This window comes from Puntigrus tetrazona, chromosome 18 (assembly GCF_018831695.1).
Source record: "Puntigrus tetrazona isolate hp1 chromosome 18, ASM1883169v1, whole genome shotgun sequence".
Classification (NCBI taxonomy): Eukaryota; Metazoa; Chordata; class Actinopteri; order Cypriniformes; family Cyprinidae; genus Puntigrus; species Puntigrus tetrazona.
In genome coordinates, this window is record NC_056716.1 from 10,423,899 (window position 1) to 10,451,398 (window position 27,500).

Genomic DNA, 27,500 nt, shown 5'->3' on the forward strand with positions numbered 1-27,500 from the left:
CTTTGAGCACTTTTACAGAGCACGACCAATAACCTGGGAATGGAGTGCGATGACTCAAACAGCTCATGCATACGGCTTTCCTACCAACACGTTATCTGGACGGAGGTCCAGAAATACGACAGTAGTCGATCGTTAGAATCGAGGGACCTCGTGCGTGTTTTTCCAACGTCTTTTGTGGGGCGGGGTGGTAAAGATATTCTGCAGCGCGAGATATTTGTTACCGGTTTACGATTCACAGCTAAGGAAACACAGCGGAGGTGCCGATGAAAGCTTTGGTCTTCTACGGCCGCTCCGGCGTTAGAGGATCTGGAATATACTGGCCGGAATGTTGTAGCGGTCCGGAAGGACCCTCATTTTCAGGGTCCCGTCGGCTCCGCAGGTGAAGATCCGGTTGCCCGGGCAGGTTTCGATTTGCATCACGCCGGCGCCGATGTTTCGGAATATCGACTGCTTGGCGTGTTCGGTGCTGAAGGAGTGCATGAGCCCGTGACCCGCCAGCTTCCAGACCTGAACCAGAGCAGGAACACAACGCAGAAATGTGTTGAACACTCAACGCTAAAATAATAAAAAACTAAATATACCGTAACTTACAATCGCAGTATAGGCTTTTAAACGAAATATCGGTAACATCTGTTAACTATTAACAATGACTTTTCCCTCAATAAATTCTTGACTTGCTGATTTTTAATAGTTTAGGTATCGGGGAACACTAGGGATGCAGAATAAGTCATTAATATGTGCTTAGTTAGCAATAGTGAATGGTTAATATTCTAGTAATAAGCATGCTAATAAGCAACTAATAGGTGTAACTGTAAAATAAAGTATTAAAGTATAAAGCTGCTGAGGAGGAGATCTTAACACTGACTTGCTTGAAATAAGCATGAAATAAAAAGTCTGAATATCCACGTAACAGCAACAGGCGATGATTTGCGTCACTTTGGTGGAACATACCTTCATGTTCCCTTCGGCTGAGCCGGTGACAAAGAAGTCTTCGGTGGAATCCATGGCCAGCGCTTTGATGGCCGAGTCATGTGCCTGGAATGTGTGGAGCAGCTGTCTCTGACGGATGTCAAAAATACAGACGAATCCCTTCCGGCCGCCTGTGATGATTAGCTGCTGTTTAGGAGCATATTGAAGAACCGTCGCGCCATTCTCATGGCACTGGAACGCTGGATATAGAGGAATACCACAATACAAGCTTTGGTCGCACTTTATAATAGGGGGCCTTAACTACTATGTACTTACACCAAAAAATAAGTACTTATAAGTAACTTATTGTGTTCTTAAACACTTTTGCTGCTATTGAGGTGGATACGGGTAAGATTAGGGAAAGGTATGGGTAGGTTTAAGGGTCAACAGTGTAATTATAAATGTACAGAAATTAATTACAGATGGAATTACATATAGGTATTGTAAAAAAATATAAGTAAAATGTTAAAACATGCATGCAGACAATAAGTGCATTGTACCAAATTATTTATTTAAATGTAAGAACATAATCAAGGCCGCCTAATTTAAGGTGGGACCCAACCTTTTAATAACATTTTTAAAAATAACACTGTTTAAGTTACTGACAATCCTTCCTCAAGATCCTTTGAACATACCATGTATCATCGAGTTACTTGGAGAGACCAGAGTGTCCCATAAACAGACATTCCTGCGAAAGAAAGTGAAATACTTCCTTAAAAATGTCGTACATAGTCTGTTTCTATATGACGCTAAGATAAATCATTTAACTGACCTGCCATCATTGGACTGTCCTGCCGTGGCTATCAGACTGGAAGATGTAATGAAGGCGAAATCACCGCAGCTTTTACTGTGACACTGCCAGCTCTGAGACAGACAACCCAGAGATGCTTATTTTTCATATTATATGCTGACATATGTTTAATAGTAAAGTTAGTTTCAATGAAAACAATGTTAGGGCAGTTTGTGACCGTCGCTAACGGAAGGCTTGTGCAGTACAAAGATAAAGCTCTTTACCAAATACGGTTTGGGGTTCGAGGAGGTCTGATTGACTTGCCAGAGGCTCAAAAATCCCTCGCCATCTGCAACACCGCACTGCAGACAGACGGAAAAAATGATATTTAACGGCACAGACAATATTTTTAGCTGTACATTGCATAATGGTTCATATAAAGGACAGAAGACACAACAGAATGTCCTTCCCTAAACAGATGTGCTGCTGTACTAGACCTATTACATAACACCACAGACAACAATTAACACAGCATGAAGTCTACAGCACACGAACAGACTGGAAATTATTATACACTACATAAGTCATAGCTACTTTAGATCAAAAGCTTTTTCCATTTATAATTAACAAAGTCTATTTCAATAATTTTGTATTTTGAAATGTAATTTATTCCTGTGACGACAAAGCTGGGTTTTTTTTAGCAGTCATTTCTTTAGTATTAATAAATGATTGGTAATTATTATGAACGGAAAAGTTCCATATATATGTTCCATATATGCATTTATATAAGATTTATTTATTTTGTAAATGCGGGATTTTTTTCCCTATATTCTTGGGTTAAAAAGTAAAATCAAACCAACAAAATTTGAAATAGTTGATTTATCAATATAAGGGATTCATTCTACAGAAAAAATAATTTTATATATATGTTGATCATTCAGTGTACTTCATTTCTTTACAAAACATTCCATGTTTTGGTAGAGACGGTCCAAAAAGCAGTGGCTGAAAAAAGCTTATTATTAAGCTTAATAACATTGTAAATATAATTGTTGGTTTCGATAGATAACAGAACAGTCTTAGTAAATATAGCAAATGCTTTTTAAAAATGTTTATGGTCGTGGGACAGCAGTTTGCACCGATTCATAATTCTTTCATTTATGAGAAAATTATTGCATACTTGTTGAATTAAAAGTATTTATTTCAAAACTTATGAAAAATGCTTTAATACCTTGTTGCCCTGTGAGTTGAAATAGAGTCGTGTGACTCGAGCGTTTCCGGCCTGTCTGAAACAGATGAGCTGCTGTGGACGATTCCACTCAAACATCCTCACACTGCCGTCCTGAGCACCCGTCATGTCTGAAAACATGACCGAGACGTCAAACAGGAGTTTCATCAAAACCTACAGAGCCTGTGTGTGTGTGTGTGTGTGTGTGTGTGTGTGTGTGAGTGAGTGAAAGAAAGAGACACTCACAGTACTGATAGATGGGATGAGATGTCATTCTCTTCACGTTATTCAGGTTCCTCTTCATAATCTGATAATTAAACACACGAGAGATGTTTTCTCAAATGCATACACAAAACTGAAGATTATTAGACATTCTTTATATTTTACAGTACGATTTACAGTATTGCAAATGTACCATAAAATATGCAAATTACTCAGCATCATTACCACGTGAAACAAGACCAGGTCAAGAAAACAACCATTTGTCTGAAGCTGAACTAACTTGAATTAATTAGCAGCATGCAGAGCTTAGAAAACTAGCTGGAAAGTAGCTTCCTATCGCGTCTTTGTCTTTATCAGCTGTGAATGAGAACAAGAGTGGAGGTTGATGTGAATGACGCAGGTCTGTACCTTGGGCCGCTCGGACTGTCTGCGGTTTTCTCCGCTACCTCCAAACGCTCTTATCACTTCAATACAGACTCATCAAGAGCTCTGTTGAGACCACGACTCACTGTTTGTGTTCTGCTGATAGCAGCCGAAAGAAAATACTCAGGAGCCGCAGCTCTGTGGGAACCTGCATGTGCGCTTATGTATGGTGGGGTACCCAATCTGAGAAGCTTCAACCCTGCAGATTACAACTACTCGAGGAAAGGTGCAGCCATAAATATATATAAAAACATAATCTTTCTCAAGAGAGAAAATTTAACTGACTGTACAAAAGATGTCCAGGTGTATAAATGTCACAAATTTGTATTTTTTTTTTTTTTTTTTTTTTTAAACAGAACAAAACAACAACTTAAAATAAAATTTTTATTTACAAAAAAATCTCTAATTTTTACTGCGGTCTGAAACTTTTCAATAAGAATTTTACATATTTTATAGCAAAATCAATTAGTTTGTTACTTTGTGATTTTAAGCTTTTTCACTGCACAAACAAACTACATAAATTGTAATATAATACTACATAATTTTATATAAATAAACACGTTATTTTACTTAAAAACTATTTCTTATTTTATATTAATATTTAGGATTTTTACGATTAGTTTTTTGATTAAAAAAATAAATAAAAAGAAGAACCTGAACTTTATTAAAACACTTTTATAGGTGTCAGTTGGCAAAAGGGGCATCGCTTTCTGAAATATCTAAAAAAAAAAAAAAATTGCCAGTATTTTTTAAATTGTGATTTCATTTTACAAGTTTACTTGCTAACATTATTCACGTCGCAGAATACAGTCTGACTAACATACCACACTGGCACCCATGCTGGTCTGTCCGCTGCCCAGCCACGGCATGGAGGATGACGCTGCCATTTGTTGCGGTGCGAAGGGACCGGCGCTAGCCTGGGCGATGTTGGTGTGAGACGAGCGGTAATCCACGTCATCAGAACTACACGGAGAAAACGAGATGTTCGTTGCAGTTCCTTCAAACCTGTGAGCTGAATAACAGGCGACAAACCTTCGAGACTCCTTGTCAAAGTCCTCTCCGATCCAGGTGTAAGGCTGAGCTGCGAGCAAAGTGGAAACGTCCACTTCCTGGACATCATGAGTGGACGCCAGCACTATTTCATTAGTGTTAGCCTGAGAGCGAAAACAAACACAACTTAAATAGAACACGTTTTTCCTCTTTTGAAATAAAGAGTTTACTGCAGCATGTAGATATTAAAATAGCATTATAGACAGAAAGGAGTCGCATCTTTGTCTAAGTAGCATTTTAATATTAAATTCAGAAACGTTTTATAAAACGCAGGAAAATAAATACGTATTTCCAGTCCTTCAATTTAAATTTAATTAATTACAGATACAGAATATTGATTCAGTCACACTTTATATTAGGTGGCAATTAATAAGTGTATTGCAAAACACTTTTACTGCTACTGATGTGTAGTTATAAAAGTAATAACAAAAATTAATTACATGGAGGTATTTTTTTTATATAAATACTATGTAAAAACAAGTATATGCACGATAAGTGCATTGTACTTAAATTATTAATTTAAATGTAAGCACATAGTAGTTAAGGCACCTAATATAAAGTGGGACCAGTACAACTAAGTGACTTTAAAAGCTATGAACGGAGCCACACTTTCTGTAATAGAACTACAGATACAGTAGAAATGCTCTTACCTTGTTAATGGCAAAAGCCATGATGATGTCGGATTCTTTATGGATGATTTTGGCTTTGCCTCCTGGGTAACCCATATCAGCCTCCACCTGTAAAGCAACGCACATACACAAATACACGCTGGCATTAGTGCGTTCTAATGCACTGCTGTTTTTAAAATAATCACCCGACCGTATCCACACACACGGCAGCAATAGCAGAAAGTTTGCTAACATGCAGTAGAGACCATGTACACACTCCTGTTTGACGGGCAAAACATGAATTAATCGCAGTTATTGCTCGATCTTCTAAACGTGGTGTCAGAAGCAGAATCCGGTCTGATTGGTTAACCGCTTTCAGTGGCGCTGGCGGTTAGTGAGGAAGAGCAGTGCCGAGCGAGACGAGTTAGGGATTGTGAGGAAAGAAACGGACATGTGTGTGTGTGTGTGTGTGTGTGTGTGTGTGTGAGGTCACAGCAGGTTAACAAAAGGATAGAAGCCCAAAGCTTTAAGAGGGTTTCACAGAGAGACGAGTCCCATTCTGTGTCTCAGTACCTTGTTGGATTTTCGAGCTCCAGTAACGCAGTTTTGTATGAGGTGGTCCACATGATCATCTAAAGACTACACAATACACACCACAACACACACGCACATACATTAACAAACGCACACGGGGCACAGCACGAAACACATGCACGAGTGACAAACAGATGGAGAAAAACAAATTAAATAATAAAGAGCAAAACGAATATCATTTGGAGCTGTAACGGAGAGAGATGGGCTTGAGATAACATGCACATTCCCACCAGTGTCTGTCAGTACTTACCCTCAATGCATAAGACTGGCCACTTACAAAAGTCCTATATTTATTCGATAAAAATCGCTTCTATTGAAGTACCCTTAAGTATCGATTTAAAAGTCTTTTTAATCGTTTTGTTTAGGCGCCCAATTCTGTTTCCAATCTTGTCATTTCTCTCCATTTCTGCACAGCTGCTAAAGTTCGACTCCGCCTATTCAATGCCTTCACTCTGGCCCCGCCCACTGCGTTACCTCACATCTGGCGCGGAATATTTTGTTGCCTAAATGTACTAAATTATATCAATTACAGAAGTTTTTTTTTTTTAATCTGGGCTTTACAGTGATCACGAGCATGTACTGCATATAATTTATTACCATAAGCATAACCAAACCATTCTATTTAGTATGCACTGCATAGTCATTTGGATCAATTGCCATAGTATAACCAGTTTTATTACAGATAACATGGTGAAACTATATGGCTTGTATATAAAAACCATGGTTAGTTTAGTTTAACTATTTCATTTTAGCGCTGTCAAACAATTAATCGTTATTAATTGAATCCAAAAGAAAGGTTTTTGCTTGTGTATGTATATATATATATATATATATATATATATATATATATATATATATATATATATATATATATATATATATATATATAGTAAAAACACACACATACAGTAGTATTTTTTAATGTCAGTGAATCGTAACTGTCGCTGGATGGTCACAAGACTATGATTGGTCCTGAGTTTATTCTGTCAGGGTCTTTGCCTACCCCTGTATTCTGTAGTTACCTCACTCTGCTTCCTTTTCTTCGTGAAGATGTATCGAATCAAAGTCTCCTGGAGCACCTCCTGTTTGACCAGAAAATGCCACAAACGGCGAACGGGGAAAGAGAAGCGGTGCTTCGACCTAGAGATAAAAACAAACAACATATGACTAGTCGTACACATAATTCTGTACAGATTCAGAAAGACATCCGGAGCAAATGCTCACTTGAAAGGTGTGTTATCTGGCTCTAGCATGGCTTTGTGTCGGAGTATAGCGGGCCCTCCGCCTGCACTCAGGTCTGTGGGGTAGGTGTTGATGTAGTTTGGTGGAGGGCCATCAAATTTGTTCATTTTTTCCAAGAGAATCTGTTCCCAGTTTTCCAGTGTCTTCAGTACAGCATTGGCCAGGGGAGATGTCACTGGCAACTCTGAGACAACACAAAGAGGAGCAGGAAATTAGTTTACTTCTTACCTTAAGTTACTTCAAGTATGAACATTTTAAAGTACATTTCTATTACTCATGCACCTGTGAAGTCCAGTCCTGTCAGGGGCAGGAACGTCTTGACATTGTGCAGGGCAAGTTTGACCATCACAAGTCGGATCAGAGACCAACTGTAGAGAAACAATCACACACAAACATCCTACAGTCAACACACTTATATGATACATGTAACTCGTGTATTCTAGTGCCCACAGGACTAGGGTCGGAAACCGAACTCGCAAACAGAATTGCGTCAGTACTACAGAGTAACCATTCACATTAAATCAATTTGCACCAAATTTTGGTACCTGAGAACGCATTGCGTATGTTACACAAAGCCCGAGAGCGAAAGAGAGAGAAAGGGAAACCGAAATGTTCTGAAGTGTGGTTACATTATTAGGAATGAGGAATAAAAGAAGGTCTGTCACTTAATTCAAATTGTGATATAAACTAGTGTAGGCGAATATTACAACGCAAAAGACAGTTTAAATATGAATCCTGCATGTTCTGTTAATCTCGTAATGTATGTAGACACAGTTTTTTTACTACACAAATACTGAATACACAAATACCTTTAAAAATAACCTCATTCATGAAATACAACAATATTCATAACAATGCCTTCGCAAACATCATTTTCGTGAAGGTTTTCATGAAGGTTGTTTTAACTTTAATTTCTGCATTGTATGCATTTTTATTTGAGTTCACAAACGCGTCGCAATAAGTGTTCCTTATCTTTAACTTCTTTTCTGTATCGATCCTTCTCAACCTTTTTTCGATGTATTATAATCTCACCTGTAGGAGTTTGGTTCGGAGTGTTCGGTCATCTGCGTGTCTGAGAGGAAAGCATCGTCATCGTCCTCATTGTCACTACCACCGCTCTCATCTGAATCATACAGCGCCCCGCTGTCAGAGAGAGGAAGGAAAGGCTGGAGGAAACACAGACAGAGAGCAATGAGACACATGCTCTGATAACTCTGATGAAAATGTGATGGACATATACTCAGAACAAACAATAGATTGTTTTTCTGCATATACAGTGTATTTTTTTTATACGGTGTAACTAAGCAGTAGACACAGTCTCACTTTGGCCACAAAGTAATCCCACATGCTGAGCTCCGGTGGAATGAATTTCTCCTTATAGGTGGGCCGTTCTACGGGGATGGGCGGAGGTGTGGCTGGAGTCTCTTTAACGGGACGTCCAGGAACAAGCATGCGCATGTTAAACCTGCGTCGCTGTCGGTCCACATCCTCAGCGGGAGGAGTTGGTGGAGGTAATGCTAGAGAAAAGAGAGACACGCAGAGTGAGAGACGCACACAACGCTTACATATCAAGAAGACAAAGAAAGAGGCATGTTTGGAATGGAATACTAGCTACCACTTCAGGAAAAAAGTAGTATGCAGTATGTGTACTGGGCAAAATAATGAATCCAATAGTGCTCTAAACTCCAGTTTGATGAATCTTCACGGAATGGTTCACTAGTTAAGTATAAACTGTAGTATGTAGTATGTAGCAAGCGGTTAGTTACTGCCTTATTCCAAACACAACCAGAGAGGTCAAATATTTTAAAAACGTTGAGAAAAGTCATGCCTATAAACCGACAGAGCAGACGTTAGAGAAAACAGACTGATCCTAAAATAAGAGCGGGCGAGCATGATTAAACACATCTACTATGAACAGGTGGTTGATCATTTGATTGAACTTCACAGCAGGTCGTGCAGCTGGTTCGTAAGTAAGAAAGTCGAGAGGGTCCCTGTGATCTTACAGAGACCGACATGATATCAAACTGCTCAAACATGCCACAGCACACTGGCAGAAAACAAACCTTTCCCGTTATCCAGTTTCGATTCATCACGTACAACTAAATAACAAATAAAAGAACATGTATTACTCATTTCTAAACGTCAAAAGCCTGTTAGGCATCTCAAAAGGCGATTTTCTCAATATTTATGTTTAGATTTTCTTTTTTTGCACCCGCAGATTCCAGTTTTTAAATAGTTGCATCTCGACTGAATATTGTTCTGTCCTAACAAACCACACATCAACGGAAAGCTTATTTAAAATGAACTGGTTATGTGGTCCAGGGTCACATTTATGGAAGATAAATGGGTTTATCGGGTTCACCGATTATTTTTGATTGTGATCGTGGCTGTTTTAGATGAATGTGTATTAGTATTTCTGTCGGTAACATCGATGAGATGCTGCATGAGCTATGTATAACAAACCATCAGAAGCACACACAGAAAAAGAGAGTTGCTTTAGACCAAAAGCTTTCATGAAATTGGAATGCAGCAGTAGAGTATCTCATTTCTTCAGGTGTTTGGTGTACGAAGGGTCTCTATCTCTGTGTTGATGTGTTTTCTTTTGAGCTTAAGGGCGACTTCTTAGCATTTAAAGCATGTTTTGATTCTGATAGCGTGGACGGTTTATCTCAAAGGTAAGGGAGGACAAATCTGGAGAGAAGAATATCCTCAAAACATCATTCTTTGGGAGACATGTTCAAAGAGAAATTCCTGCAGTAAGAATATGTGAGTGTGTGTGTGTGTGTGTGTGTGTGTGTGTGCTGGGGGGGCGGCAGATTAATTTACTTTGTTGATCAAAGGATCTTCTCTTTGAGTGCTGCCAGACTACACCTTGACAAAATGCCAAGAGCAGACAAGTATGAAAACAAAATCTTAATCACTAGGTTGTTTTATGCCGTTTTATCAATGTGGTGCTTTTATGTGACACCAGAAGACAATTTAACTATTCTAGGCTTTAAAAACACTAGCCTGTTAAAAAGGACTTAAGAAGTAATTGCAATAAAAATGAAATAAAATATAAATATTACATGATAAACTTGGCTTCAGTTTATTTTGAAGGTACCTTTAACACATTCTGTTGACTATAAGTAACATCATGCCTATGTATCTACAAACTCTCGGTAGATTGTTAGTAGAGGTTAGTAGAAGAATTAACATCAGAAAGAACATTGAAGTAAATAGTACAACTTATTAAAACATATCATCTCATGAAAAACATCAGTAAAATCACTTATAAACAACGTCACGTAATGTACTGTTTTCTACAATATGCAATTGTAATCATACTGGTTCCACCATAAAGGTCTCTTCAATTCAGACAGAAAGAGAACAGAACAAACTCTCTGCACGTTGACCTGAGACAGCTGGTGTGCACCTGAGCCTGAGGCGCTCACCACATCTCTGCACGGCTGTCTCCCTCTCCCACACACACACACACACACACACACACACGCAAAGACAAGCCCCTACCTCTAGAGTAGAGTTTAAACAGGTTCAATTCTGAACAGAGAGGCAAGTGAAGGGAGTGCGTGTACCTGGTGCATTCTCAGACTGGAGCTCTGTCTGCTTGTCTGACTCCAAATTGGCTGTGATGGTCACACACACACACATACACAAACACACATGAGATGGTGAGATGAAAATGAGGCACAAAAGTAAAATAAGCACACAAACTTAAAAAAGGCTGGACGAAAACAGACAGATGAAGTAGCAAATAATGAAATGTAAAAAAAAAAAAAGCAAACGGCACCGCAAACGCACGCAGCACCTCTCCACACACGAACAGGCAATGGCACACACGTCCTGCCATATGGAGTACATGAGTAACACTAAAAAAGTTCATTTTTAGTTAATTTTAAATAATGTTAGATAATAAAACAACAACTGTTTATTGTAGGGTCATCTTACCTCTGATATGTTAAATTATACAATGGTACAGATTATTATTATTATTTTTAAGAATATGTTTTTTTCTAAAATTTCTCAGTTTTCTAGAATTTAGAGCGTGATCAAGGCCAGCTTGTATTTTGTATTAATAAAATAGTGTTTTCTGTGTCAGTTTCGCAAAGTTGAAGTAGACTATCCTGACTCAAGAATGTAGCGGAAACACTGTATTAGTAAATGTAGAAATTAACATTAATTAATAAATGCTTCACAATCTATTTCCATCGTTAGTTCATGTTAACTAAAGTAGTCAACGAATTAAACCTCGTAACTTCACATATTGTCAACTTTGCAATTGTAAAAGTGTTACCGAATGTATCGAATCACTGGACTTATGTGCTAATTGATATCGCACTGGAAGACAATTATTTAATTAATTTCCTGTTCCTGTGTGGAGGAAGTGCCTCGGAGCTTTTACTCACAGCTGTCTGGCTGTGCTGTTTCCACAGTCACGTTACTGTGGTTAACAGCCTCACTCTGAGGAGCTTCTTGATTGACAGTCAGAGTCGGTGGGTCAGAATCTACGATCTTAACACACTCTGACCCCTCGGACCCTGCTGCCTTTAGAGCAGCTAAAAGGGGAGGAAATCTGATTATGACTTGCAGGACATAGAAACTGTTTTCCAAAATTACCTGGAGCACTTTCCTAAACTAAAAGCTGTAAAACTCTAACTAACATGTATATTTAAAAATTCTACCGAAACCTCTGTTAAGTATATATTATGACTTTCTTTACATATCCCACATATCATCACATCAACAAACTTTTTCGGCGTAAGACTCACCAGGAGTGATTTCAGGTGGCCGCTTGGGTTTGACAATAAGTTTGGCTCCTCCCCCAAACACGGCGGCCCACATGCGGTTGTTGAGGGGGTGAGCGGCCAGTCGGAAGAGCTCGTTTCCAGAGTGCGTGCCAAGACCGTGAATCAGCAGACTGAGATACACGGCCACCACTGCCTCACACAACATGACATTCAGACGAATGTAATCATCACCCTGAGCACACGCCAGCAGACTGATCAGAGACGACACACCTAAGAGAGAGAGAAAACATACATGAGCCAGTGATCAACCTATCCTTCATCTAACTGTTCATTTGTTCACCCAACCATCCGACGTTCAGTCAATCCAGTTCCTCTTTCATCTGTTTGCACCTCAATCTATCAATCTATCTACTCTCTCCTTCATCCATCAGTCTTTCCATCCATCCGTCTATCTGTCAACCCATCCATCCACTTATCTACCCATTTATCCATCCAATAACTCCTCCATTTATCTTTGTCCATCCATCATTCATTATTTCCAACCATCAACCCATCCCTTCTTTCAGTCATCTATCTGACCAGCCATCTGTCCCTCAGTCAGTCACACACATATAATTTTTTTTTATCCATCTACCCAGTCTCTCCCCCACATATCTGTTTATTAATCCATCAAATATGACCATCATTTAGTTGACCATTTGGTTCATCAATCTCTCACTGTCTGTCCGTCTGTCCATCCATCCACTCACTTACTCATTTATCCATTTATCAAACATATTTTCTATCCATTTATTCATTCATCCATCCATCCACTCTACATCCAATATCTCCCTTAATTATCTGTCTGTCCATCATCCATTCATTGATTCAACCATCTACCCATCCATTCTTTCAGTCATCTATCTGACCATCCATCCATCCATCTGTCCCTCAGTCTGTCACACACCCATCATTCTTTATCCATCTATTCAGTCTCTCCTCCACATATCTGTTTATTCACCCATCAAATATGTCCATCACCTGCTCGACCATTTTCAATTCTCTAGTTGTAATAGAGAGCTTGCATTGACATTACATTGGCTAATATTGTTTTTCACCATCAGTCTGACAGTCAGATGTTTTTTCATTACAGACGAGGATGAGTCTGAATGTACCATTTCTCTGTGGATTAAAATCAGATGTGTGTTACCTGGCCACTGTGCAGGGGCAGAGGTGGGCGTTGCATGTTCCTCAATGCTCTCAGTGCGAAGTCTACGCCTGTCGCTCAGTAAGAGCCCCTGATACACCATCCCTGTGAACTGATTGGCCTCCGATTGACTGCTGAACACACACACACACACCCAAGCAAGAAGGCATAAGTCACTGCGTGTATACGTGTGAGTAAGAGTTACAAGAACGGTATGCTATCCAGAGCAGTCAGACAATCTAAGCAGCTACAGCATCTTTAGAGGCACTTCAAGATGAACAGTTTGTTAGATGGGGGATGTTTGTACCTGTAGCTGTGGCTGTCACACAGTGCCTGGTAGATACAAGCCGACAGAGAAGCAGCAAGTGTGTGTAAAGCATTCACCTGAAATACAAATGCACATATTAGCAGAAGCACACACACAATATAACTGTTCTATTTATGAGGAAGTACGTTTGTGTCTCTCTCACCCGGTCGTCCAGTATGTCTGGGTGCGGTGGAGACTCCATTTGAACAATGGTATAGAGGATATCATGTATGTGGTTTCTGAGGTGCAGGACAGGATTGGCGATGACAGTCTTGGTGGGGGCGATGCTGGCTGACAGCAGGGGAAGAGTGGTGGGGAGGGGGAGAGGTGATTGAAGCTGCTTCACCGTCATTTCCTGAGAACACCCAACAAACAAATAACATGAGAACACACTCAAACCAACCACACACACAATATAAATCATTCAACATGTTGAACCGTCATGTGAGGACGTACTTGCTGTGATTCCTGCAGCAGGAAGAGTAGCTCCATCCTGACAGATGTCACTCCTCCACCCTTGGCTCCGTGTAGACTGCAGTAACTGAGGAAGACTCTGAGCAGAGCCTGATTCTCTCTCAGCCAGGCTTTCCTCCGCTCTGCATGTAGCTGCTTGGCCTGCAGACGCCGTCGCTCCATCTGATGACGTTCGTATGCGCCTGCTTCACCCCGGATTTGAGAGTCTTCCAGTTCCAGAGAGCCATCTTCACCCCACTTCTCCAGCTGACCTGCAGCCGCTTTACCTTCAAACTGACATATCAGAAAACCCAAAAGAGATCAGGGATGGTCAATATATTAAATATATGTAACATGATCCAGCAAAATGTGTCACAGTGACCCAAATTTCAAAACTAAGATTTTGATATCGTCAGCTCATAAGGAGGGAGATCCATGAACTGAACAAATGAGCTGATGATCTCAATCAGGTGTGTTCAGTAAGGGAGACATGCAAAATATTTCACAGGATATTTCACATTTCACGTTCCAAGCACCATGCTTCCCGGTGTGTTTGGGAAAAACAGAACAACGGATTGGTCCAGGCATTTGATCAATGACTTTTTGGACAGATCTGATTGGGAGCTTTATATACATATCACACATTACGTGATGATGTAATCAGCTGTCAATACAAATCTAAACACATTTGTATTGACAGCTGATTACATCATCACGTAATGTGTGATATGTATATAAAGCTCCCAATCAGATCTGTCCAAAAAGTCATTGATCAAATGCCTGGACCAATCCAACAGGAAAACTAGCAGAAATCGCACCTGAGCACTAAACATCTGAGACATATTAGAATGCCGCGTCGTGATACAAGCTCACAGAAATGTGAGAATGGTCTCATTTTAACGATAAACAACCTAATCTAATTTAATGTTTGTGGCCACTTTTAGCACATGAGATGTGCAGGAATGTGACCTAAATGTTTGTTTACAGAAGTCATTTTCATTGTCGCAACTTTGATCATTATTCTTTGTAATGTGTTAGATCAGTTAAATAAAACCAATACACATTTTTGGGAATGAGTTTATATGAATATAAACATGAATATGACTACGTCGATCTTCATGGGGGGTGACTTGTTTGTGGGGACGACCTTAGACCTTATTAACTTACTATATATATAATATATTCTATGAATAATAATTATATATAAGATACACTGATCACTGTCAAAATGCTAAACAACATTGAGATCATGGAATACAGTAGCTCAATCCGAGATTGTAATCTTGCAATAAGATGGTGAGCACCAACCTTATAGTTGCAGATGTGGTGCATAGCCTCGATTTCTTTCTCCAGCCAGTTGTAGAGCTGAAATCTCAGTTTGCCACCATCCACCTCATATCCTGTGGCCAGCGTCCGCAGCTCTGTCATGAGGATCTTCAAACAGGCTCGGAACTTCAGCTGTTCGGCGATCACATCCACCTCAGACTCGCCCGCTGAGTCTTCGCGTTGCAGGGCTGCCGATTTGGATGCTTTTTTGGCCTCCTCATCCTCCACCTCTGGTTTCTTCATGGTCAGCCCACACTCTTCATCTTCATCATCTTCCTTATCATCACCCCAGTCTAACTGTAAGCCCTCATCTTCCATTTTAACCACCGGTTGACTCCAGTCCAGTCCGGCGGAGGACTCTGCTCCCCAGGCCTGACTGGGTATGGCAGGAGCTGCCCAGTCGAGATCTGAAGCCTTTCCTCCGTTCTCCTGTGGCTGGGCACCACTGACGTTGGCCACAGAAGAGCCCTTACTCAGTGAAGATGCTTTCTTAGTGACTTTAGGGATTTTGGATAAGACCTCAAGGGCTAAAAGTGGGCAGCCCACCTTAAAGTGAGCGTTAGCGGTGGTGAAGAAGAGTTTCCGCTCTATAAGGTTTATTTCGTCTGCGCTGTTGCGTTCTGATGTTAGACCAACTGCAACTCCAGATGCTTCGGGCTTGGCAAAATGCCGTCTAATTATGAGAGGGTGTGCGCGCAAGTAGTTATAGAAACTAAAGACAACAGGATTACATGATTTTACCAGAACATCTGAAAAAAAAAAAAAAATTCAGTATCAAACACTGTTATTAAAATAATTACTTACAAAATTACTCAGTAGTTGATAGATGTTACATTACTAGTTGTCTTTCCTAAGCGGTGCATGTTGTGATTATTATTAATAACATTTTAAGTATTTGTCATAATGCTGTTTTACTGAAGCAAGTCGATCTCTTTACCAGGGTTCTCATCATCCTCTTTGTAAATCTGCTCCAACAGTGTGTCCAGGGCTCTGGTGTAGTCCTTCATGATCCAGTACGCAATGCTCCTCAGGAACGGGTCAGGATGCAGTTTGGTACAGGAGAACCCACTTCCATCTCTGTTGCAGCCAAGAACCTTCTCATACAGAATACCCTGACAGGTGGACGAACTCTCGTAATCAGCCTCGTAAAGACGAGCGACAATCATCGCAAGCTGGATGTCCTCCATTTTCTCCAGACAAACCTACAAGACAGACAGACCATCTTATCAAGAACATATACCAATCATATAACGTTTATTTTGACTTTGTTGCATTGTAAAATTACATTAATCACAATTAGGGCTGGGCGATAACGATAATTATCGCTGTATATCTTTAAAGCAGTTTAAAGCCAGACGAAACAGCGCTGACAAAGAGGAGAAACACTGTGCACTACGATACAGTCAGAAGGCTTTTCAATCTACAAACTGCCAAAATTCACCATTTGTAGTAACACTAACTGCACCACGATACTGTGGCTGAAATGTGATATTTATTCATATAAAATTTTATTATATATATGCGTGGGTTAACAGTGATTATCATGGCCTAAATGTATGCTAATACTGAAGATCAAGGTTAATTTTAATAAAACTTTTTTTTTTCATTTTCACCATAAAAATTAGGTTGTTTTGAGCAAAAATCTGCCTTTAAACTTGAAAGAAACAAAGATTCAAAAGTAAAAATTTACTTATTGTGATAATTATCGATGTCAAATGCTAAAAACATTTTATTGTGATAATTTTTTTTGGCTATATCGCCTAAGCCATGTTCACAATTAAGCGTCTTTTAAACCCAAATTCTCAAAATGTTATTTCATACTGATAATTTAACAAGAAATAGCATAAATTATATATAGACAATGAGTTATAAAAACAAAAATAATAATAATATATATATATATATATATATATATATATATATATATATATATATATATATATATATATATATATATATATATATATATATATATAGCATATTAGTACTGATTGTTTGAAAAACAAGAAGCATAATAATAAAATTATACTTTTTTTTTTTATTACTCACTCTTTTCATGCTAAGTATACCCTGCCTTCTTATTTCAAAATATGACCTTTTTTTAAAATAACTTTTTTGTGTCTATTATTAAAATAAAAATAGACTACAACAGAAGCAAAGCTCATTTGTATTCCTAATCTCATTTTAACAACCTATATTTTCATAATCTCTCACGAGTGGTGTTATTTTGACTGTGTGCTGACAGACATCCAGCCCAAGGTAAACTAAAGCTGTCACATGTCCATCAGGGGAGTTTATCTGTGATGTTTTGACTAAACTGAACCGCTCAGGGCTGTTATATCACACTCCGCTCTTCACAGACGACCACTCGCTCAATGACGTCACAGCCAAACTCAGCAGACTCCACATCTAACAGTTCCACAACACACACTTTCTATATTCTCCTGGGAATGAACTTCAGCAGAGTTAAAATAGGACAGTGCAGACCTCAATGGCGTCTTTCAGGGAGCCAGCGAGCAAAAAAAATGCAGCCGACTGCTCAAAGCGCTGTTTGCCCAGGAGAGAGAAGGCGTTCTTTAAAGCCGCCTTCCTCCAGCGGTCCTCACTGAAGTTATGGCTGAAAAACTGGGTCATCTTCTCATCATGTTGAGACCTACACAGAAATCAATACATAAATAAACAGACGGAAATTTTAAGAGCCCACAGCAACACTGCATCAAGGGAACGGCGCACTGCATAGGAGATGTGAAGGTAACACTGTTATTTATGAATAAGAGTCAGTAAGTTTAAAGCACCTAAAGAGACCCCAGAGAACAGCCTTCTTCTTCATGGCCAGATAGAAGAGAGCCGCGTCCAGGGGATCATTATGCCGCTGAAATGCTGCTTTGGCTACCTAAAGCAAAAATAAAAAGAAGCAGAGATTTAGTTTTTTTGAAATTTGTTCCTGCATCTTCCTTTGTTGTTTCTGGGATGTTTCTATTAGCCAACAATGATAAGCACTACTGGTTAATAGCAGTGGTTATTAACGTATTTGCTTTCATAAAAACTCCATTAAAAAATACAGAGAATGTGTTTGGTTGGGGGCGTCCAGTAACAGAATTGGGAACCAATGGTTTCTATAGGAATATTGATCCAAACATATTTTGTGTGAATAATACTATGTGTGTAGTATTTTCGAGTGACCTCACCTTCTCCACCATCCGCCTCAGTGTGTTGATGTTTCTGATCCACCAGCCAACACCAACCGCCCTCAGCTCAGACCACTGCGGATCTCCTCTCTGCATGGCAGGAATCATGTTCAGCATCTCCTCCTCAGCTTCTGAGTGGAACGCCCATGCAAAGTGACATGTGGACACACCTGGACACACAACCACAGTATAAAGACCATGAGGATTTCACTCCTTTAAAACAACAAGCGATTGCTGAATACAGCACTCAAGCAAGCAAGCAAGAAAACACACGCACGTTGGCATTTGTGGTTTACGAAGACGCTTCATAGGCTTAATGGTTTTTATGCTGTACAAACTGTACGTGCTATTACCCTACACCAACCCTCCACCTAAACCTAGACTGCTGTTATAAAATAACAAAAACATCACATATGTATACGTATGTTTTTTAAGACATTTGGATTATGAAGACATTGGCAGATCCCTCATAAACCATCTTCAAATTGTAATACCTCTGTATTACCTCTCATAAACCACAACTGGCAACCTACACACGTAAAACACATGTCAGAAGGAAAAACACATGCACAGACGTAAGAATTTGAAACATGTTTGACAACAGCAAACCCCAAGATGGGATTTTAGGGCTGTAAACATAAATGCTTTAACATGTGAGATTAATTTAATATTTAACATATTAGACAACCTCGCACTGTAACCATTTCATTCTTCAAAGATTGATTTCTAAACATCAAAATATCCCAAACTACAGTAACAAACTAGAGTAACAAGTCTATGAACAATTAGCATTTTACTTTTAAATTTTAAAAGTTTAGGGTGCTTCAATGCTGGGTTTGGATTCCTTTACTGGTGTTGGAACAGCTTTATCACCACCTTATCTGAGGGAACCGATCACCACCGAGCATGAATACATATGTGCGTATATGTGCATGTAAGTGACTGTGTGTTACCTTGATGAAGTAGCTGCATCCTGTATAGTGGGGGAAGAGATGTCAGCAGACAGGTATGTAACCTCATGGCCAGCAGGTAACGCAGACCACACTCATCTAGAGCCTCTCCACCTGCAGAAGCACGCATTTACTGCACCGTAAAAACTAGAGAACATGTTTCATTTTAACTCATTATTCTTTTTCTACAAGGCATTTCCACCGCATCGGTTTCTAAGAGCAAGCTCATCGCTCTCAGACATATGGCTCTTTCATCAAAAAGTGTTAGTCATGTTCAGAGCATACTGAATCCTCAACATATTCCAGATCTGCATCACCTTCTAATGACACTGAACACACCTGATCCAATTAAACATTCTACAGCACATCAAAACTTAGAGACTCATTAAAAATTACTCTGCTGGCAGATTGAGAATTAAACTTTGAAGTCCATCAGCAATATGTTAGGTGAATTAGAACTACAGTATACGGTGTATGATTTAGCCCGCTGTCCCTGAACCTTTCTCCTTGCATCTTTAGTCTAGCAAGCACTGGAACACTGTGTTAAGGTTTAGTAATAAAAAGACTAAATAAAAAAGATGTGAACTATAGGTAACATGGATAAAGCCTGATATGTTTAATGTTGACAATAAATAATAATACCAAGGTTCTTTTTTCATGTACTCTGTTAACATACTACACAAGAAGTACATCACACTAATAAGATACATGTATATTCAGGGGCGCAATGAATAAGCCTTAAGTTATCAGAGGTGCAACAGAATACTCATGTATGAAGTAGCAACTATTATGAATTCAAAACGCAGACTTTCAGTGAAAGGTATAGTTTGCATCTCGGTGAACAATCTCCTCAGTTTCAAATATCCCATAAAATTATATTTTCTTAACGATAATAAGCTGAGAGATAATTGGAAAAGAACTGCTATTACTATTATCATCTTTTTTTGTTCTGCTCGCTTTTCCTCTATTAATTTTTGTCATGTGACTATATCTGTCACTGTATGTAGAAGAATAAGTTGTTGATACGTACTACTGATAATAAAATGCATTTAGAACTCATTTAACTTTGTTTAGCATTTTAAATGCTTTCTTTCGTTATTTTAACAAAGAAGCTTTTAATTTTTAATTAAAGCTTTTAATTTTAATTAGATTTTCACAGAATGATTTTGACAAAATTGAGCATTCAGAAAAACAACATCTGCGCTGGCTCAACCAATGACTCTGAGGCAGCATCTATCTGAGAAATGTGAAAAGTGGGGCGTGTGTGAAACCAGTTATTATTTTAGCAGTTAGTTTGGAGAAACCAGTGGTGCAGAAATAACACACTTCAGTTTTAAATTCTGCATGAGAAGTAGACTCACCAGTGTACTGTTTATCTGTGGGTCCCGCTACTTCTGCACTAGTGGTCGCCACAGTATCGGCAAGAGCCACAAGGAACATCTGCTCAAGACGTGTGAGACCCGGCAGGCTGGAGTGCATAAGATGTGAAGACAGAACCTGTGCGTGTTCGGGGCCAAAGTACGTGGGGCCGTACTGTGATAGGTTAATCACACGAGACTTCTTCTCTGGTTTCTCTGCAGCGAAGCTGACAAAATCGTCTGTGGTGACAGCCTGCACCTGAAACAGATCAGCGTACTGATCCTCTGATTGTTTCTGTGTCTCACGTTCTGCCCCTTTTCCAGCTTTTCCCATTTCCTCTCCGGCCTTGTAAGAGGTGTCCTGGTCTGCAGACAGCAGGGCATATAGAGGAAGTGGAGGTATGGAATTGATTTCGGTGTAATCGCGCCCACCATCTCGGCCAGCAACGATCGTGTCTTTTGCCGTGCTACCCGTCACGCTGATGGTACGGGATAGGTGCCTCCTGGCGCCACCTTCACCTGCTTCCACGTCTCTCACCACTGCAACTTCCCCAGCAATGCACTTGACCAGGTGCGCCAAAATGGCCTTGGCACGACGTACCCTTCCAAGGTCCATAAGCTCTAGAAGCTGTGTTGGATGATACTGCGGAAGAGTGGGCGACAATGAATGGGCCGCCTCAAACAAGCCGCCATCTTGAATCACTGCCGGGGGGCGAAGCGCATCATCAATTCCCGCACTGCCTTCGAAGACACTCTTAGATCGCGCTCTGCCTTCATTTGAAACGGACATAGTGCGACCTCCAACGCCCTCTGGCGATGAGATGCTGTTGTTGTCAGAGTCGCCCGGTTTCTCGTCCTGCCTCCACTGCGCATAAACATGCATCTCGCAATCCATGCCCACCACCAGGATGCCATCACGCACCCAGGATAGGGACACTGGAAGAGATGGGGTACCATCCACGGAAGAAACAAGGTTCACGGACCTCAGTAGCACCCAACGAGAACGAATTCCCTGCTTTATACTGCCCCCTAGAGGCAGTGTGACTGCCATGCCATCCTTCACTCCCGTCTGCTCTGTGACAACCCCCGATATTCTTCCATACATAAGGATGTTGGATCCAACCCCGACCGTCAGGATGTGCGACCCATCTTCTTTAGACAACCAGTCTAGGTGCACAAAGTGTTTGATATTGGGGCTGTCTTTGGTTACGAACAAATCTGACTTGCTATAGACGACCAAATTACTATCAACACTAACACGTGGATCTAACGTCTTTGCAGGTTTGCTAAAATCATCAAGGTGAATCGTCTGTTCCAGGACCCACTCCGAGCCACCGGTTGACTCACACTCATATATCGACACAAGCATGGAGAAGTCCTGAGGCATGCCACCCTCGTTCTCAGGTGACATCTGTTTGAACGAAATAGCAAGTCTTCCCGTGTAAGAACAGCTAACCGCAACGGGTCGACCCGCAACACTCACAGAGCTGTCGTTGTCCTCTTCCTCTTTCAAGAGTCTCCAGTGCTCCCAACGATATGAACGTGTCTCTTCGGGGTGTGGTGCTGATAAGTCCGTGTCCACCCTACAGTGCCAAAACCTGACGCGTCCATCAGAACAAGTGGTCACAATCAAGTATGGAGCCAAACACACAGGGTAGATAGATGAGGAGCTCAAGTGACCTTTGAAAAGAACACCCAATATTGTTATCTATCAAACACTGCTTTTACAGCAAAACACAGTATTGACGAACATCCACATCCACACCCACAAATGGCTTAATATGACATACAAGGCAAATATGAGATGATATTTAATTATCATTACTATCCAGTATTATGAATACTTCAGAGATTAAAACATATGTTTATTTGACCATGAAGTCAGATTATTAGGGTCCATGTGAATTTGGCTATAGTTATGTATTTCTATAATGGCATCAGTAAACTGCCTCTTGAATACCAGGAAGATTATATATTAGACAGAGTATAACCACACTGAGTTAATCTTTAACTAAAAAGTTTACCTAAAAATGATGTCACTAATTACTTACTCCCATGTTGTTCCAAAACTGTAAGACATTCGTTCATCCTTGGAATACCAATTACAATATTTTTTATGAAATCTGAGCGCTTTCTGTCCCTGCATTGACAGCAATGCCACTGGAGATTGAATTTAAATGCATGCATGTACATTCCTCTGCCTGCAAAGATGCTGTGCATTCGGGTTATACGTCAGCACGCCAGATTTTGTGTCAGCAGCACCACACATGCATCATGGTCATGATCAGAAAGCTCTTGGATTTCATTAAAAATATTTTAATTTGCATTCAAAATGGGTTACGAACAACATGAGTGTGAGAAATTAATAACATTAATAAATTTTATTTTTGGGTGACCTTTCACATTAAAAGAATATTTATGCTATGAAGCAATTAATGGGGGCTAAAAGTGTACGTATAAATATGTGATCATACCAGCAGAAGGCGTGGCTCTGATTAACTCCACCCCTGGTGGAAGGTCTAACCGCTGACTGTAGACCAGTTTAGAGCTCAAGATGAGTTTGCTGGCTGACTGCAGGTTGGCAGAAGAGGAGGAGCGAGGCAGCGGACTTTGACCTGGAGTGGTGTCAGGAGATGAGTCACCATAGTTCTGACTCAAAGGAACCGTCAGCTGGTTCTGGAACACGTGGTCATTTACTGGCTCTTCTGCAAGGATTAGAAAGCCAGTAAAATGCAACGGTGATCAATAATGACAGAAATTATATTTATTTAGTTTCAGACAGAGACAGACACATATCAACAGAAATATACAATATAAGTTACTGATGCCCAATGGGTAAATTAGGCCATTGTTTCCTTCTAAATTATTTCCATCTCTGAAAAAGAAATTAGTCATTAGAGGAAGTATCAGCTTTCCATTCATGAGACTCCCCTCAATTTCCTCTCATAAGCTGTCTGCCGACAGCTGTGTCATCATTTCACAAATAACCCACATCATACGCACCCACACACGCCTGCACCGAGCACAGATGAAGATGCCACATCTGTAACACAGAGTTCCGATTTGCATCCTTCTCGATCACCACCAGATAGAACTTTTCTGAGAAAGGAGGCGGCTGGTACTCTAGAAACGAAGACAAAAACATTTTTTATGTTCTGTAAAAACTGTCTAAACTTCAAAGGAAAGAAAAGGATTCTGTACCTTCCGCAGAGGGAACACTAGAAATGTTGAAATCCGGAATGTCTTCATGTGGTTTGTAGCCTAAAATAAAATCCTCCTGGAATACGTGAAGCAGCTGTGTGTTTGAGCCACACTGAAAGACACAAAAATACAGTACATGTGTAATTACATGACGTAATAATAATAATTCTTCTGAAATGCTACAATGTTAATCGAAGACAAACTTGCATGTGTACACAAACGGAACCCACCTGGTTAGTAATGACATCCAGCTCTATGATGCAGCCGGGTCGGGCAGTGGACTGCTGACTCACAATGTTGAATACTTCACCCACCAGTTTCTGAACGTGAAAGCAACCGTCAGAGATCAACAATCAGGTCAACTCAAATGATATTTACAATACGTTAATTGGCAGATAAGGACATTATTTTGATCAAATCTACTCTGCAAAGCTCTTACAGAGGTCTCTGGGTCAGAGAGTTCATCCAGTAGTTTGCGGGCATCCACCACAGCCTGATATAGACGCAGGTTTTTACCATCAGACGCCACAAAGCACGCACTTGCTGAGTTACAGTACGTTCCTGACAAAAACACGAAACATTTTTATGAAGACCAACACAGTAATAACTTAAAGAAGATCTTTTTACAATATGTAATATATATAATTAAGTATTACATCTGAAGTGGAAGCAGACACACGCTTTCATATATGTATCTTTAAATGCAAATGAGCTAGTGTTCCCCGCCCCCTTTTCCAGAATAGGGTTGTGCTTCTTGGTTTTCGAAATGTCTGAAGCACGTGCACAGAAAGCAGCTATCACAGGGCATGCTAGTACTAGGGATGGGTCACGCTTTATGAATATTTGATAAGTTGATTTAACTATAGAACATGGCTTGAGTTAAGATGGCTCTAATTAATTAAACAGTTTGACAGGTAATTTCTATGATGCTTTTAGTGGTTCCTAGTGTGTTTCTAGGATGTCATAAGGAAAGTTGTAAGGGAATTGCTTGAGTGATTCTGTGTGGATGTTAGAGTGGATGTTCTGGATGGCTGCTAGGATGTTGTGAGGGTGTTCTGCTTTATAATGCAGAAGCTCTTATCGTCTCATAGCAAAGTAATAATTCAGGTATGAATCAAAGATTATGGTTGTGTCGAAATCGTGCTCCTTATATTGCCTGATAACAGTGTATTATATGCCAAGCACGGATACAGAACTCACCAAGCACTGAGCTAGGGATGAGTGTTGGCAGCCAGGCTACGTTGGAGAAAGCAGATGTGTGCAGCGAGTTGATTCGTGCTAGCTCTGACACGCCCCCTGTGCATGAGAGCGGGCCGATGTGATCGACTCTCCAGAGGATCAGCTCACTGTAGATGGCGTTAGGGTCGTGGAACGTGCGCGTGGCTGCATTTCGCAGTTGTTTACGAGGAATGCCTCTCATTGGCCTGGTGGGTTGTAGAGCCCCGCCCCCAATCTGATCTCCGTCAACACTTCCTGATCCAGAGGGCGGCGTCAACAGTGCATTGTGATGAGATGATGTCAGCAGCAAGGGAAGGACCGTGTGACAAGCCAAATCATTCAAATGGAAACGGTGCCCGCAGTATCGGAACTTGTGTGAAACTGTCAGGACATTCGAAAAGGCGGACTTCTCAGCAAAGGTCACAGCCCATTGGTTGAGCGAGCCGTCCACGTGTTTGGACACCATCATCACAGCGGGGCCGATGACAGCAGCAAGAGAGTGTCCAAGAGCACTAAGCCCGGCAGACGCAGATGCACTCTGAGGAACTCGCCGCTCGCTTCTCTTATCTTCCAGAGCGCCACAGTTGTCTTGGTCCATAAACGTGCAAGCGTACATCATGATGTTCTTACTGAGGGAGTTAGCGTCACCTGTGGGGAACGCTACCGGGATACGAGAGGAGAATGACACCTGAAAGAGAAAATAAACGGATTTTATTTTGTTTATCCTGGTAATCAGCAGCTCAGGTGTAATAGCGTACTAGCCTACAGTAACTTTTCAACGACACCATGGTTCTGAATGAGTATCTTACCTGAACCTGTCTGAAGATGCCAGGTATGAACTCATCCATGTACTTGATGTGCCAGACGAGAAAGGATCCGTCGTGTGGGTGAATAGTGAAGAGCATGTCGGGACTCTTGTTCCACTCCAGGATGAGAGTCTCCAGCTTCCGATCCAGCAAAACTGAGGGTAGAGGAACACTGCTGCTCGAGCCAGGAGAAGAGGCCTTGGTGCTGCCCTCCTGATCTCCCTCTTCATGCTCTGAAGAGCCCTTATCAGACATCTCATCCAGATCTAAAAAAATACATTATACAATATTCTGTAAATATGCAGCAGAGAATTAAAAAAAAACGCATGAAGCATTCTTTGCATCCTGGTTTCTGTCAGCTTTAAAGGGATATTCTGTCATTCATTACTCACCTTCATGTCATTGTAAGACCTTCGTTCATCTTCAAAACACAAATGAGCTCTCTGACCCTTCAAATCAACTTAAATGTTCCCAGACCCAAAAATTATTAAGTAAAATAGTCCAGATGACATCAGTGGTTCACCCATAATTTTATGAAGCCTGCAGAGGAAAGCAATGCGGATGTGTCATATTCTCCATAATGGCGGAATACGTGATTTGGAGGAAAAGATTTGCTGAATAAAGTTATTTTTGTTTTCTTTGCACACAAAAAGTGTTCTCGTAACTTCATAAAATTAAGCTTGAACCACTGATGTCACATGGACTATTTTAACTTTTTAACATAGTCTTTACTAGGTTTCTAAACCATTTCTGTTTTATTGCTGTCTATACAGGCTGAGAGAGCTCTTGAATTACATCAAAATATCTTTGTTTGTGTTTCGAAGATGAACATATGTCTTACGCGTTAGGACATGAGGCCAATTAATGACAACAATAAATGATAACATTTTCATTTTTGGGTGAACTATCCCTTAAAGACGAATCTATACGCTAACAGGTTTATTAATAACAAGATAATACCAAAGTCAAACTTGGCTGCCCCCTCCTGCTCAAAGTCTTCAGTGGCTTGCTCCAGGTGTTGTTCAGAAAGTTTGCGCAGCTGCTGCATGAACAAGTCCATGGAGGTGGTGAAGCTCAGATCTTTATTATTCAGCCAGTGAACCACAAACCCTCCGCTGACGTCCTCAGAGAACAGGCCTGATCCAGCCAGCGCTGCGGGGATATCTGATGACAAAAGAAAGGATCACGCTACTGTGTGTGTGTGTGTGTGTGTGTGTGTAAATGCATAAATTTACAGTATATGTCCATTTGTGGCTTGCAATTACTTTTTCTTTTGAGATGCTCATACTTTTATCTTCTATCTACATTGGAACAAAACATGTTAAGCTTAAATTAAGTTTAAATTAAATAAATTAAGTTTAAAAAAAAAAGTTAGGCATTATTATTTAAAAATATTACTATTATTTTGAAGATGAACACTTACGCAATGAAGCAACTTGACTATCTATGCACTGAAAGTAAAAGTAAAATCAAGTAAAGTTTGGGGGCTTTTAAAAGCATTTAATGAACCTTATTTGTTAGTGCATTTTACAATCATCACTGTATTCAAGTGCATTATAAGTCTTTTCCTCCACAATAAAAACTACAAAACTATGTTCAAATAGCATTTAAATACCATCTTACTAAGACATATTATTTTATTAACAACTGATATTTATATTACTTTTAAGTACATATCTATATATTCTGCTAAACA

General features: G+C 40.1%; 1 protein-coding gene across 5 annotated transcripts in view; it reads right to left on the reverse strand.

Moving 5' to 3' along the window:
- The window catches only part of dmxl2 (Dmx-like 2), a 44,018-nt gene that overhangs the window by 397 nt on the left and 16,121 nt on the right, over positions 1-27,500 (reverse strand). The window contains exons 10-47 of one of the 5 annotated variants that reach the window (XM_043263961.1): positions 26,765-26,968; positions 25,808-26,070; positions 24,981-25,686; positions 24,220-24,341; positions 24,011-24,100; positions 23,781-23,892; positions 23,583-23,702; positions 23,054-23,284; positions 20,583-22,259; positions 19,225-19,335; positions 18,272-18,441; positions 17,879-17,976; positions 17,571-17,736; positions 16,021-16,285; positions 15,066-15,832; positions 13,761-14,051; positions 13,468-13,659; positions 13,305-13,381; positions 13,001-13,128; positions 11,833-12,081; positions 10,639-10,689; positions 9,127-9,162; positions 8,387-8,580; positions 8,096-8,229; positions 7,346-7,431; positions 7,046-7,247; positions 6,844-6,961; positions 5,801-5,866; positions 5,270-5,356; positions 4,602-4,723; positions 4,394-4,532; positions 3,171-3,231; positions 2,928-3,055; positions 1,984-2,061; positions 1,742-1,833; positions 1,605-1,657; positions 952-1,169; positions 1-507 (exon numbers count right to left, since the gene is read on the reverse strand). The exon at positions 1-507 is cut by the window's left edge and continues 397 nt beyond it. In XM_043263961.1, the coding sequence (XP_043119896.1) occupies positions 298-507; positions 952-1,169; positions 1,605-1,657; positions 1,742-1,833; positions 1,984-2,061; positions 2,928-3,055; positions 3,171-3,231; positions 4,394-4,532; positions 4,602-4,723; positions 5,270-5,356; positions 5,801-5,866; positions 6,844-6,961; positions 7,046-7,247; positions 7,346-7,431; positions 8,096-8,229; positions 8,387-8,580; positions 9,127-9,162; positions 10,639-10,689; positions 11,833-12,081; positions 13,001-13,128; positions 13,305-13,381; positions 13,468-13,659; positions 13,761-14,051; positions 15,066-15,832; positions 16,021-16,285; positions 17,571-17,736; positions 17,879-17,976; positions 18,272-18,441; positions 19,225-19,335; positions 20,583-22,259; positions 23,054-23,284; positions 23,583-23,702; positions 23,781-23,892; positions 24,011-24,100; positions 24,220-24,341; positions 24,981-25,686; positions 25,808-26,070; positions 26,765-26,968 (8,114 nt within the window). In that variant the 3' untranslated portion in view covers positions 1-297. Of the gene's footprint in view, positions 508-951; positions 1,170-1,604; positions 1,658-1,741; positions 1,834-1,983; positions 2,062-2,927; positions 3,056-3,170; positions 3,232-4,393; positions 4,533-4,601; positions 4,724-5,269; positions 5,357-5,800; positions 5,867-6,843; positions 6,962-7,045; positions 7,248-7,345; positions 7,432-8,095; positions 8,230-8,386; positions 8,581-9,126; positions 9,163-10,638; positions 10,690-11,832; positions 12,082-13,000; positions 13,132-13,304; positions 13,382-13,467; positions 13,660-13,760; positions 14,052-15,065; positions 15,833-16,020; positions 16,286-17,570; positions 17,737-17,878; positions 17,977-18,271; positions 18,442-19,224; positions 19,336-20,582; positions 22,260-23,053; positions 23,285-23,582; positions 23,703-23,780; positions 23,893-24,010; positions 24,101-24,219; positions 24,342-24,980; positions 25,687-25,807; positions 26,071-26,764; positions 26,969-27,500 lie in introns of all 5 variants that reach the window. The other 4 variants (XM_043263960.1, XM_043263962.1, XM_043263964.1 and 1 more) reach the window with 4 other exon arrangements.